At 36.3% G+C, this 12357-nt stretch overlaps 1 protein-coding gene across 2 annotated transcripts in view; it reads left to right on the top strand.

Moving 5' to 3' along the window:
* The window catches only part of POLR3B (RNA polymerase III subunit B), a 58145-nt gene that overhangs the window by 15277 nt on the left and 30511 nt on the right, over positions 1 to 12357 (top strand). For both annotated transcript variants that reach the window (XM_015864043.2, XM_015864050.2), the window contains 5 exons: positions 4578 to 4739; positions 8167 to 8367; positions 8720 to 8882; positions 10423 to 10576; positions 12027 to 12101. In XM_015864043.2, the coding sequence (XP_015719529.1) occupies positions 4578 to 4739; positions 8167 to 8367; positions 8720 to 8882; positions 10423 to 10576; positions 12027 to 12101 (755 nt within the window). The remainder of the gene's footprint in view (positions 1 to 4577; positions 4740 to 8166; positions 8368 to 8719; positions 8883 to 10422; positions 10577 to 12026; positions 12102 to 12357) is intronic.

The raw sequence follows: 12357 nt of genomic DNA, 5'->3' as shown, positions 1-12357 counted from the left end.
GAGAACCCAGCTTCTGCAACAGCTAGCAGAACAGCTGCTTGAGCCATCTGTAATTTGGAGAAGTCCCGGTGATTGCTTATTTATTATCAACTGCCCATCTAGCCTTTAGAGTAGCATGAATAGTGTGCAGTTTAAAGCCTTACTAGACACTTATTTCTGGCAGTAAGCTCTGTTTGAGCCTTCAAGAGTGGAAGCACAAACACTCAATTTGCTTCAGAAGCTCTTGCCGTCTTTTCTAGGTGCAGCTGTGTGCCTTCTAGTTCTGACAGAAAAATGACCAGTGGGAAAAAATCTTCAGCTTACTAAAGGCAGAACTAGGAGGGATTATTTGAAATTTCTGAAAATAGTAGGTTAACTTGACTGACTGATTAAAGTAGTGTACGTGGATTTCTCTGCTTGCTGAATTGATGCATGATTGGCACCATTCTTTTACAAAGAGGCTGATGGCTTACGGCTGGTGGCCAGATGAAGTTTAAGAAGTCATCAAATCTTTACGGTTGAAAAAGATCATTAAAATCATCTAGTCCAACCATCAGCCCACCATGTTTTTCTTAAGCAGTAGGAATTTGGGTGAAGGAACAACTTAATTACCTTGACATGGATGTTTTCTTTAGATAACGATTGGATGTCATTGTTCTAATCTCTGTGAATTTAAGTTGGAGTTATGGCAGTCAATATAATCTGTAGTTATTGATCACACACCAGAAGTCCAAACAAATATGTGTAATTTACCATGGAAAACTGCATTTCTGCTCCCCACATCCTTTGCACTGGGATTTCTGTTGTAGCACAAATAACAGTATCTATTCGTTTCTGTACCTGTCTGATGGGAATTCTCATTTTACTGTGCTTTTATTTATGTGTACAGTGTATACTGCCTCATATCGCTGTTTTCCTTCCCAATCACCCCTGTTCTTATCCACGTGTCTGAACGCAAATGCAGATTGCATGTGCGCACAGTTTGCAGTCATTTCAGAATAAAAATGTACTTTGCTTCCCAGCTGTCAGCAAAACTAAGATGATGCTCTGAGTACAAATTAAACAATGAAAACTCTTAACCGCATAGGAAAGGAATTTCTTTCTTCAAGTTAATATGTGACTGTCCATTAGGATTCTGCTCTTGTAGCAAAGCAGAATAATAAGACATAAGTGCAATATCCTAGTGGGACAAATATTTCAAACTACAATGGATTTATTGGTTGGGTTCGTTGTTGGTTTTTTTTTTTAACTTTATTTAGCATTGGCACTGTTGTTGTAGATGAATGTAATTAGTGCTCTGCTGTCATATTGTTCTTATTTCACTGGATTGAAAAGTAGTTATTTTTCTTGTTAGTTTAGAGGCAGAAAATAGAGAAGGTAAGAAGTTTTTACAAGCTGTAAGAAAAAAGGCTTCTGCTCACAGATGTTAACAACCAAAGTTGTTTTAAATTAACTGGGAAGGGGTCTTAAATGTAGAGGATCATCATAACAAAGGCAGTGCATATTTTTTCTACATCAAGGAGAGCTGCGCAGGGGGGAGGCTGTAACACTTGCTTAAGATCAGTTATGGATCCCTTGTGATATTTAAAATGCTCATTTCAAGCTGAACACTTGAATTCCTCTCTGCTGTGTTATCAGTTTAATATTGTTGATTTGATTACTTGCTTAAAAAGTGTAGAAATCTTTTTGGTCAGTTTCTAAATGTTTGTGTTTAGCTAAAGTTTGTGCGGATAAAATGAGCAGAGAGGGAGTATTGATGCTGTTATTTTTCTCTTTTCATGCCAGCATGTTCCTGGAATAAAAATCCTGTTGATTTATAATTTGAATAAAGGAAAAAAAAGAAAAGATTCCCATGTGAGGAGAAAAACATAGCAGTCTAAACAATGTGAAGACATAAAAGGCATTGTGTTTATAAAGATGTGTGAAAACAATAGCTGCTAATTTCACACCCCATGGGACAAGAGAGTACGAAATGTGCTTTAGCTTTAGATAACAGAGTTGTATCCACTAGCCAAGCTGGTTTACAGAGCTTTCTCTTAGTCTTTCTGCCACGAGAGGCTTGGTAGGCCAGGTGCCAGCTGAGGTGTTAGCAAAACCTACCGATTTCAGGCTTAATCTTTTCACCTACCTTTTCTGTTTCCTTAATGTGTTCATTATTTGCTAAGCATTACTCTGTTCTTTGTCCTCATTTATTTTCTTTTGTTTCTAATGCAGCTTGCTTTGTATGGGTGAGATATGGAACAGCACCAAAATCCGGCACCCTGGAAAGCAAGGGATTTCTACCCTGTGACAAAAGAATACCGCCTTGACTTCAGAGATTGCCTAATCCCAGCTGTTCTGATAATATAATTAAGGCTGCCTAATGTCTTTAATTTTGCAACCAGTTTGTGTGAAAGGGAGAATTTGGCACTCAAAAGGCTTAAACGTTAAATAGCAATCTCAAGGCGCCTAATTAGAATTCTCTGACATTAAGCTAATTGGTGAAACTGTATTTCAGCAGCTTAACTTCTTTATTAATTTTTCTTTGGATTTTCAATGAAAATCAGTTGATGAGCTGTCAGGTTATTTTTTTTTGTTGTTTTTTTTTTCTTAAATATAATTTGTTCTTTAGTGATCCTGACTTAAGCAGGCTGAAAGGCCCTGGACTAACTATGAAATCCATTGAATATTATCACTGGCATTCCATCCTTTTTCTTTAATCACTTACTCTTGACCTAAATAATGTGGTTTTTGTGAGACTCTGCCTTGCCAGATAGTCAGAGCTCTTACAAACTGAGAGTCCATGAGTGAAATTAGCAAAGCATAACACTTTTCAGACTGGTGAATATTAGCAAGTTTGTTTAGTTGGGGTATAGCTTACTTTATTAGTTCAGAAAAGGAGGAGGATGATGTTATAATCCCTACAGCACGTGGAACTAGGAGACTTTGTAAAGATTTTCAGATCAAGAAATCCAAAATGGAACTATTGTCTTTTTTTGTCTTTTTATGTGACGCGTTTGTTAAATGTCCTGCACAGAAACCTGTTGAGATCAAATGTATATCAGGATTGATTTCAACACAGTCTTTTTTGTGTTTAACAAGTCTTTTGGACATCCTAAAACTGTTCTGCCCTTTTCCCTCCATTTGAAACACATCCCTCATAATCTGACTTTTGGAGATGGCATTGGATTGTCCTTCCTAATTCAGTACTTCATAGAAGATCTTTTCCTTTCTGGTTGAATTTGGCTTTAAAAAAAGCCATGGCACTGCAGTGAGTCACAGGTGACTGGATTTCTATCAACAGTAGCAATGCAATGTTGTATTGTAAAATGGTACTAGAAGGATCAGGAAGGAAGAGGGTCCCCAGTACTTTATATCAAGGTCAGGTCCCAAAAAAGTTTTTATTACAGACCCTCTCTTCTGAATAGAAGTAGGATTCTGATATTCTCAGGGGTTAGCATGCAGTGTATGATATCACTGTTTCATATAAGTTTTTACAATTTAATGACTGAACAGTTGGTACACCTTACGTCTTTAAGTTAGACTGTCTTAGGCCACTCCTGATCTTTGTGAAAGCCAGTGAGAGTCTTGTATTGCCAAGTCATATATCTGTGTGAGTTTCTAGTAAATTTTTTTTATACCTAAATGCATGTGATGCTATTGAAAAAGGTACTTTATAATTTAGGTAGCTGCTTTGCAGTGTCATCTAATACTTTGATCTGTCCAGTTATGACATGTAGGTGGAGAAAAGCAAGTGAAATCTGATTGCCATTGATAAAATAAAGAGTAGTTTGCATTCTTTGTTTCTAGAAGAGAAGATGTTATGACTATTTGAGATGGAGACTGTTTTAATTCAATTTTAATTCTTCACATACAAGAATTAAATCATACAACTGATACCAGGACATCTTGGCTTGTGAATACCAAGCTTTTTCTGCCTTTCAGTGCCTGGGACTCTAGGAACTACCATTTCTGGCATTTGATAGCTGCTGTGTTTTAGTCCTTCTGACATTTAGAGCTGCTATAAAATTAAGTCCCAGGACAGGATTGCCAGGCTTTAGAATTTGCACTGCTTGCTAATAATTATGAACGCGTAGCACTGCATTGCATGATACGTTTTGAGTATTTTAGAAAACTGTTAGTGCCCACAAAGAAAGCCTGAGAAATCTAAACACAAAGTAGAGAACAAAAGAAGTCAAACTACAAACATTAGGAGTGTTTTCCTTTTATAGAGACTTCAAATATGAGAAGTTATTAGTATACATATGCAAGAAGAAATTGGTTTAAATTGCAATGCTTCTTAAGAGGTGTATTGCTGTTTGTTTTGTTGGGTTGGTTTTTCTTTGACTGCTGATAGGCAGATATGCAAAGATATTGTGAAGGTCAATGCAAAACCCAAAAGAGATGGATAGGCTTAGACTCTTATTACTTTGCTTTCTGTTTTGAAATAGTTTGTCACATGTTTCACTTAAATAATGCAAAAAAAACTTTGTGTGAATAATACCATGTAAGAAACAAACACTGTATTTCAACTGACCAGAAGTATAAGGGCAGAAATATTGAACACCTGTGTTCTTCCACTTTTCTCAGATCTTAATCCTGTAGTTTTCTATTTACAGCTTCTTTCTCTTCTGTTTGAAGATTTGTTCAAAAAATTTAACTCTGAGCTGAAAAAGATTGCTGACCAGGTGATCCCCAAGCAACGTGCAGCTCAGTTTGATGTGGTGAAGCACATGCGCCAAGACCAGATCACCAATGGCATGGTCAATGCCATTTCCACTGTAAGTACTTTCGGTTTAATTCTAGTATGCATCATTTTTCCACTCTGCTGAGCCCCAAAACATTGTAAAGTTTGTTCTGATAGCTCTGTTGTCTTTGGTCAAATCTGACTAAAATTGCCAAGTTCAGTAATGGATGGGGCTTTTGGAATTCACTGAAAATTTGTTGTTTATCAAATCAGTTTCTAATTTGCCATTTATTTAGAAGTGGTTCTTGAAGTATTTGTGATGGGAGGGTAGAAACAAATTTAAAATTTGTTAATTTAAAATAAAATAGATTATTTATCTAACTCACTGTCTTATGTGTTCTGCTCTATTATGTGGTTCATGGGTGTTGTTTTTTTATTTCTTACTTAAGTTGAGGCTGTATCGTATGTCCAAAATATGGTTTAAAAATGACAGGAAACGAAGACATGTGAAGGAAAGACAGTTGCTAAAAAAGAGCTCTTTGAAGGGCGACGCTTTTTTAATTACATGAAGTAGCTGGTACAAGTAAATTTAGTGTCAGCCAATTTGTAACTTGGAGTATTTTTTTTTTTTTTTGTTATGTTTTTATTTTGTTATGATAATGATACTGAACTACTTAACTGGGAAAACTAATAGATGAGATATTGCTGTAAAAAGGTTGGAATCAAGTCTATTTACTTAGCTTGGCTAGATTTTTGCCCATATCCACCTCCTACTAGAGTGGATATCTTCATGTCAGTGGACAAGAATAAAATGTAATTACGAACTTTGTCTCGTACCTCATGTATCTGCAGGAACAATTTGTGAGATAATCCCTGAAATCTAGCTAGTAGCTTGTAAGTGACTTTGAAATGCATGAATTTTGAAGAAACTGAATTAGTGAAAGTATTTTAGTTGCCAGTAGACAGTGTGCAACTTGGTTCTTAATCCTCGGAACTCTTGAGAGGGCTTTTCTGCCCAGTACGAAACTGAAGTTTTTCTTCATTTCTTGTAAATAAAATTAACTCTACAAATTGCATTTGAAACAACCTGTAACAAGTCTGTTACTTACAAATCCCAGTGTTTAAAGCTTATCACTATTTAATTTTATGAGTGCCCCAAATGTAGTTAAATCCCTACAGTGCACGTACCCAAAACAATTTGACAGATTTGTTTCTCTAAATGCTTGTGCTTTCTTCTAGCTGGTGCCAGTTTTTCCATTTGGACTGACAGAGATAAATCTGCAAACTATTCAGCGCATATTGTAAAGTCTTCCTTCTTCCACTATCTTAGGACTCTTTTTTTTTTTGTTGTTGTTGTTGTTACTGTCACATAAGCAGTTAAACACCATCTGCTCTTAAGCATTGAAAATCATTTCTCAGGAACAATGCCCAGTGCATACTATTCAAGAGATTAAGCAAATGCCATAAACATCGTTCTTGGAAACAACAATCTCCAGTCTCACCAGAATGCTTCAGTGATAGTCCCAAAGAGCACAAAATAACTCAACAGACTTGTAATTATGCCAGTAGCATGCAGAAGAATTCATAACACTGCTGAATCCACTGTACACTGGTGTTCAGTGGTACTTAGTCTGTGCATCCCAGAAATACCAGAGGAGAGTAGGTGTGCAGAAATAGTACAGACCTAACAGACATTTCAGGGTCTACAAAATCATTCAATGCCATTGAAGAAGGAACTTTGATTTCACAGGAGATTTCAGTAGGAAGTCCTCTGTCTTGTCAGCTGCCCAGACCTGTATGGGTTGTTTTAGACAGCTTTGAAGGAGTCACTTTGACACTTCAAAAGCATAAATAATTTTTTCCACATGATTTCTTCAGTGTTTTACCTCCTGTTTCTCTTCTGTCACTGAGATTTCAGTCATTTGGACAGTGCAGTAAAACTACATGGTAGTTCAGGTTACAATGATTTCTAGCATGAGAATGAATACTCATACTAATAATATGATAATATCTATTGCTCAATATACATTATTATTATATGATGATATAATAATTATGTACTGATTTATTGTATTTTTATTCATATTCTGTTAACTCCCAATCTTTTAACTATGAAACGGTGAGTGAGTGGGAAGTTTGAACAAGTAGGAAGGTCTTTTGCTGTTAGGTATTATGTCTTCCCCCTTTCTGCAACAAGGGAAAAAGGGAGGTTCTCATGACTACTTAACAGTCTCTGCAGTATAGGCAAATAACAGAATAATTGGGATGGATAGTGTCTTCTTGCTGTTAATCAAAAGATGGGATTATGCTGTTAATGTATAAATAAAGGAACCAAACAAAAAGATTTCAGTGCAGTATAGCAAGCAAACTAAATTTTTTGTTAGCTGTGGTGACATGAGGTTGTCGAAAGGTTACATGGATTAGCAGGTGGTAGTTCTAAGGAAAACATTCAAGGTCTTTATTGCCTTTGGACTGACTACTAGAGTTGTGATTGGGGCAGATAGTAATATCTGGGACAAAAATGTGCCGTATCTACTGACTCAGGTACCAGGAACTCTCTATATATGAACTAGCAGTCTTGAAATCAAGAGATGTAGTATCTAAATTTAATAGCCTGCTGAAACATTAGCTTAAGTTGCAGTAAAATGCTAGATATTGGTAGAGATTATTATATCTACTTGCCCTTTAGACATAATTGTTTCCTAGAACATTCTCTGAACTACTCTGTTCTGGTTGAAACCACAAGTAACTTTGACCTTGAAGCATGAAGTTATTGGCATATACATGAATCTTGTGCTTTCTAGTTGATGTAAACCCACTAGAGAGGTGTGGATAGCCCTAAAACCTTCCACCCTTCTTTGAAGATAGGACACATGCTTGAGTCTTTTTCCTCTGGATTCTAATACCCAAAGGTTTTGAGAAAGAACACATGACTTTGATGTCAGATTGCTTCAGTATAAACATCTGTGTTTCTTACCAAAATAAATTACAAAAGAAGTCAGAACTGAAACGGGACCTGCTGTAAGAGCATATTTCACACACACAAAAAGAACTCCTTTTTTTGACATACTCAAAAAGGTCAGAAAAGATTTTAATTTAGTTAAATTTGAACCTGTGTGCACCTGTGTGACGATCAGTCTTTATGTAGTTGAAGATGTGATAGCAAAATCATCTGAAAGAGCAATTCTTCTGTTTCAACTTTAGTTAGTAAGTGTGTCATAACCAGTAGCTTATATACAGATGGGTAGTTAGAAAGCTGTATTATTTAAATACCCAAGTTTAGATGGGCCCTGGGCAACCCGATCTGGGGAGTGGCAACCCTGCCCACTGCAGGGGAGTTGGACTGCATGAGCTTTAAGATCCTGTCCAACACAAGCCATTCTGGGATTCTATGAAATGGGCAGTATTGGCTGTGCAAAGCTCCTAATCTTGGTCAGTCTAAATCTTGAAAACAGGAATGTAATATTGAGACACAGATAAACTCTGATCACTGTTTTTTAAATGTTTGTCGTGTTCCACAGGGAAATTGGTCTCTGAAGAGATTCAAAATGGACCGCCAAGGTGTGACTCAAGTATTGTCCCGCTTGTCTTATATATCTGCCCTGGGCATGATGACTAGAATCTCTTCTCAGTTTGAAAAGACAAGGAAAGTGAGTGGTCCTCGATCATTGCAGCCGTCTCAGTGGGGGATGCTCTGCCCATCGGACACTCCTGAAGGAGAGGTAAGGGTCTTGTATGTTGCTGTTAGTATTTCTGTCCTCCTGAGCAGTGGTGGCACTGTTTGGTTTGAAGCATAAGGGAATGGCCTTATGTTACACCAGGGGAGGATCAGGTTGGACATCAGGAACAATTTCTTCTCAGTAAGAGAGGTGCTGCAGTGGCACAGGCTGCCCAGGAAGGCGGTGCAGTCACTGTCCCTGGAGGTGTTCAAGAAACATTTAAATGTGTTATTAAGGGAAATGGTTAATGAGGAAGTTATGGTGGTAGGTGTACGTTTGAACTGTATGGTCTTAGAGTTCTTTTCCGAGCTTAATGTGAACAGATAAAAGATTAAATTGTTTTTTATTACTTTAGGCTTGTGGTTTGGTTAAAAACCTTGCCCTGATGACTCACATTACTACAGATATGGAAGATGGCCCAATCATTAAACTGGCAAGTAATCTTGGAGTTGAAGATGTGAACTTGCTCTGTGGTGAAGAACTTTCATATCCTAATGTGTTCCTTGTTTTCCTGAATGGTATGTAACTCTTCAGCAGTCTGACTCTGACTTCTTGCCATTTGTGAGTTTACTCTTTGGAAACACTGAAATTTGGAGCATGGCCAAACATGGATGTTGTATTCCCTGTGAATTTCCCTGTAATTTCATCAGCAAATATTTTGATAGAGTTAAGCAGAGTACGCAGGTCAAATGATGGCATTTAATTGTGTGTGTAGTTGTCCTCAGAACTCTACAGATGTGTGTAGCTGAGAAATTGAAGCTCTTTTGGGTTTCAGTACTGTTTGTAAATATGCTTGCATGAGTACATACAAAAATATGTACAATCCATTATAGATTTTTTGTTTGGTTGGTTTTCTATTCATTTACCAATTAGTTGACCTTCTTAAGGTATTTTTTAAAAAGAATAATGCTCCTAAATTGATAACTTTCCATTATGTAAATCCGTGGCTTCATTCACAGGACATATTTGTTTTTATTGCAGTCTTCGTATATTTATTTATATCTATTCATGCGACTGTGTTTAAAAACACAAAGTCTGTATTAATTGTTTGCAATATTTAGCAATGCCGTTCTCTTTAAAACTACCTTTTAAGCAGCAATTTGCTTTGTGAATGATTATAAAAAATGAGACTTCAAAGAAGCTGCATTGCTTTCCTTTGTTAGAAGAATGATTCAGCACATGGGCTCTGCTTCTGCACGCTTAAGTTCCTTTTGCAACTGATCTTTCTCTGATTCTAATCAGCAGTTACTATAATATTAAATTTCAAAATAGTGACATGTTAAAAATTGCAACTATGATTTTGTCAACAGCATCCATTTCAGGGACTAGTATTTAAGGTCTGTCACTTGAGTAAGTTCTCCATTTACCTTCAAATTAAACAGCAGTTACTCTTCAGTTCTGCCTTTTCTCAGTTACAGGAAAGAAACACTTGACTGAACTGCATTCCTTAGCTCTGCTTTCCTTTAGCAATATGTTAAAGATAAGGTTCAGTGAAACCACATGCACTCTTTCTGTTTCACTTTATGGTCTAAAGGGAAGTGCAGAGCAGAAGGATTGGATTCTTCCTTCAGAAGCTCTGTTTGTAGTATGGAGCAAGATCACGTATGTTCCAAAATGTAGATGATCTGGTACTAAAAGAGGCAAAACTGATCAATGTATTAGTTTCTTGTTTTAATTCTAAAAGAATGCACCCTTGTGGATGTCTGATTTGTTTCAAATTTAAGAGTGTGACATAAGAGGACAGATATTTCTTCAGGTGCATATTCCTACCTTTATATCAAGCTGTGTCTCCTTCTTACGGGATTCTGTTTAATATGACACTGTACTAGGTTGTGTTCTCTAAGTTAAGATAAACTTTGTTAGATGACTCTTAAAAAGATGTATTAGTCTTTTTTCTTCATCATACATCAGAATACTTAGATATGTATTTTAAATATGCATATTAATTGCAAGAAGTGGGATGTACTTCTATACACTGTCAACTCTGATTTTCCCTTTAAGTAGAGTTTTGGATGTGCAAAGAGTGGACCATGAACTTGCTGTTCCCTTTCTGAATAGGTAACATCCTTGGTGTCATACGCGATCATCAAAAACTAGTCAACACATTTCGGATAATGCGTCGAGCAGGTTATATCAATGAATTTGTTTCCATCTCTACAAATCTTTCTGACAGATGTGTCTACATTTCCTCTGATGGAGGGAGATTGTGCAGGTAAACATCCTGTCAGAATTGTCTAGTAAACGCTGTTCTGTGCACTGTATACTTAAGTATTCTGGGTGAAGGAAGTAGAGATTTAAACATGAAAACTCTTTGCAAATTTCCTCATGCATATTTGATATAGTAGCAGGAAAGTCTCTCTCAAAGTTTTGGTTTAGTTCACTTCTTACTGTTAACTAGGCAGGGAATTCATTAAAACTGTAAGGAAGATCTCTTGAGTGCTTACAGTCCTTACTGCATAGAGAGTGCCTTGATAACAGTCATGTCACAAAGGCAAGCAGAAAGGAATTGGCTGGCTAATTAACAAGGTGTATCAATAAAAAAGAGATTGGGAGCAAAATGACCTAAGAAATACATGTGTATTTTAGCTGAAATTGGCATTCCACTTTATTTGTTAATTGAAATTTAGAGCATACTGAATGCTGGTACAGGCCCAGAAGCACATGTAAATATCAGCTAATCACACCCACTTGAGACATGCAGTGGTACAGGCGCTGCACAGACATTAGCACAGAAATCACTTTACCAGTTAAACTAATCCAGGTTTGAAAAAGAGAAAATTCTGATTTGATGTGCATTTATTTATTTATTTATTTTTCTTTTTTTTTTTTTTTTTTTTTGAAGAGTGAGAAGTGAAATCATGTGTATTTCCAGGAATTAGCCAAATTGCTTTGTAACATTCCCCACCCTGCAATTGTTCATATCCCCTTATTAACTATTTAAAAGTGCTCCTTCGTCTTCAAACAGTTATTTAGATTTCAGAGTGGACTCCACAAGTATCTTGTAGCTATTTGCTGCTCTTTATAAAAGCAACTTGTCCAAATAGCAACAGCCCTTGATGTTTCATTCTCGCATGCCATCCTTTGTGTCAGGGTTTCCTTGCGGTAAGGAAGCCTTCAGAAGCCCATGTGTGGTTAAAATTTATGGATTCATGTGATGCAAACAGTAGTAAATGCCAGCACTTTGTTAGTATCAGCAAAATGCATTCCTGCATGTTGGCATTTGAGCACAAACTGTTCACTATCTTTTGCATGGAGTCCCTGAAACTTAGAATTTAACAATTTAGAAACTTAGAACTTAATGTTGTTCTTAGGTTTGGGGAGTAAGAAGGTTTAAATCTCATGAAGCCATTGACAAAATGTGTAGGTGATAGTTAGAAAATGTTAATGTAGAGATTTAGAGGAAAAAAAAAAAGGTGGCTTCTTTGTCAAAATTCAAATCTGATTTTTTTTTTTTTTTTTCCTGGTGCAATTTTTTGTTACTTAAAGGACAAGGAGCCAGTTCAGGACACCTGTGTTTCAAACCAAGGTCTGAATAATTACTGATTATATTTATTTGGCTGTATTGATTTATAAAAAGGGTGATATGGCTGCAGTGTAATGAAAGTACAAACTGTTACCTAAATATTTGCTATTCTAATCCTTTATTCTCTTTTTACTTGTAGACCCTATATAATTGTAAAGAAGCAAAAACCTGCAGTAACAAACAAGCATATGGAAGAACTGGCTCAGGGTTACAGGTACTCAGTTCAAGCAGATTATATTCATAATATTCACATCTTTTTGTAAATACTGTGTGGAGATTATTCAGACAGTACATCATTTCACAGTATTGGTTATCTGTTAAGAGAAGTGTGCTCTCCTATACGTTTACACATATAAGTTATGTGTATTAATCAGTGTATTGGAGGTTTTCTTTTCAAAGTCAAATGAAGTGTAGTTATCTTGTTGTTTTCCTTTTTTTTTTTTTTTTTTTTTTTGTGGTATGAAATTTGG

The sequence above is a fragment of the Coturnix japonica genome, chromosome 1 (assembly GCF_001577835.2).
Source record: "Coturnix japonica isolate 7356 chromosome 1, Coturnix japonica 2.1, whole genome shotgun sequence".
Lineage (NCBI taxonomy): Eukaryota > Metazoa > Chordata > Aves > Galliformes > Phasianidae > Coturnix > Coturnix japonica.
Note: the sequence above shows the minus strand (reverse complement) of the source record. Positions and strands in the feature narration are given on the sequence as shown.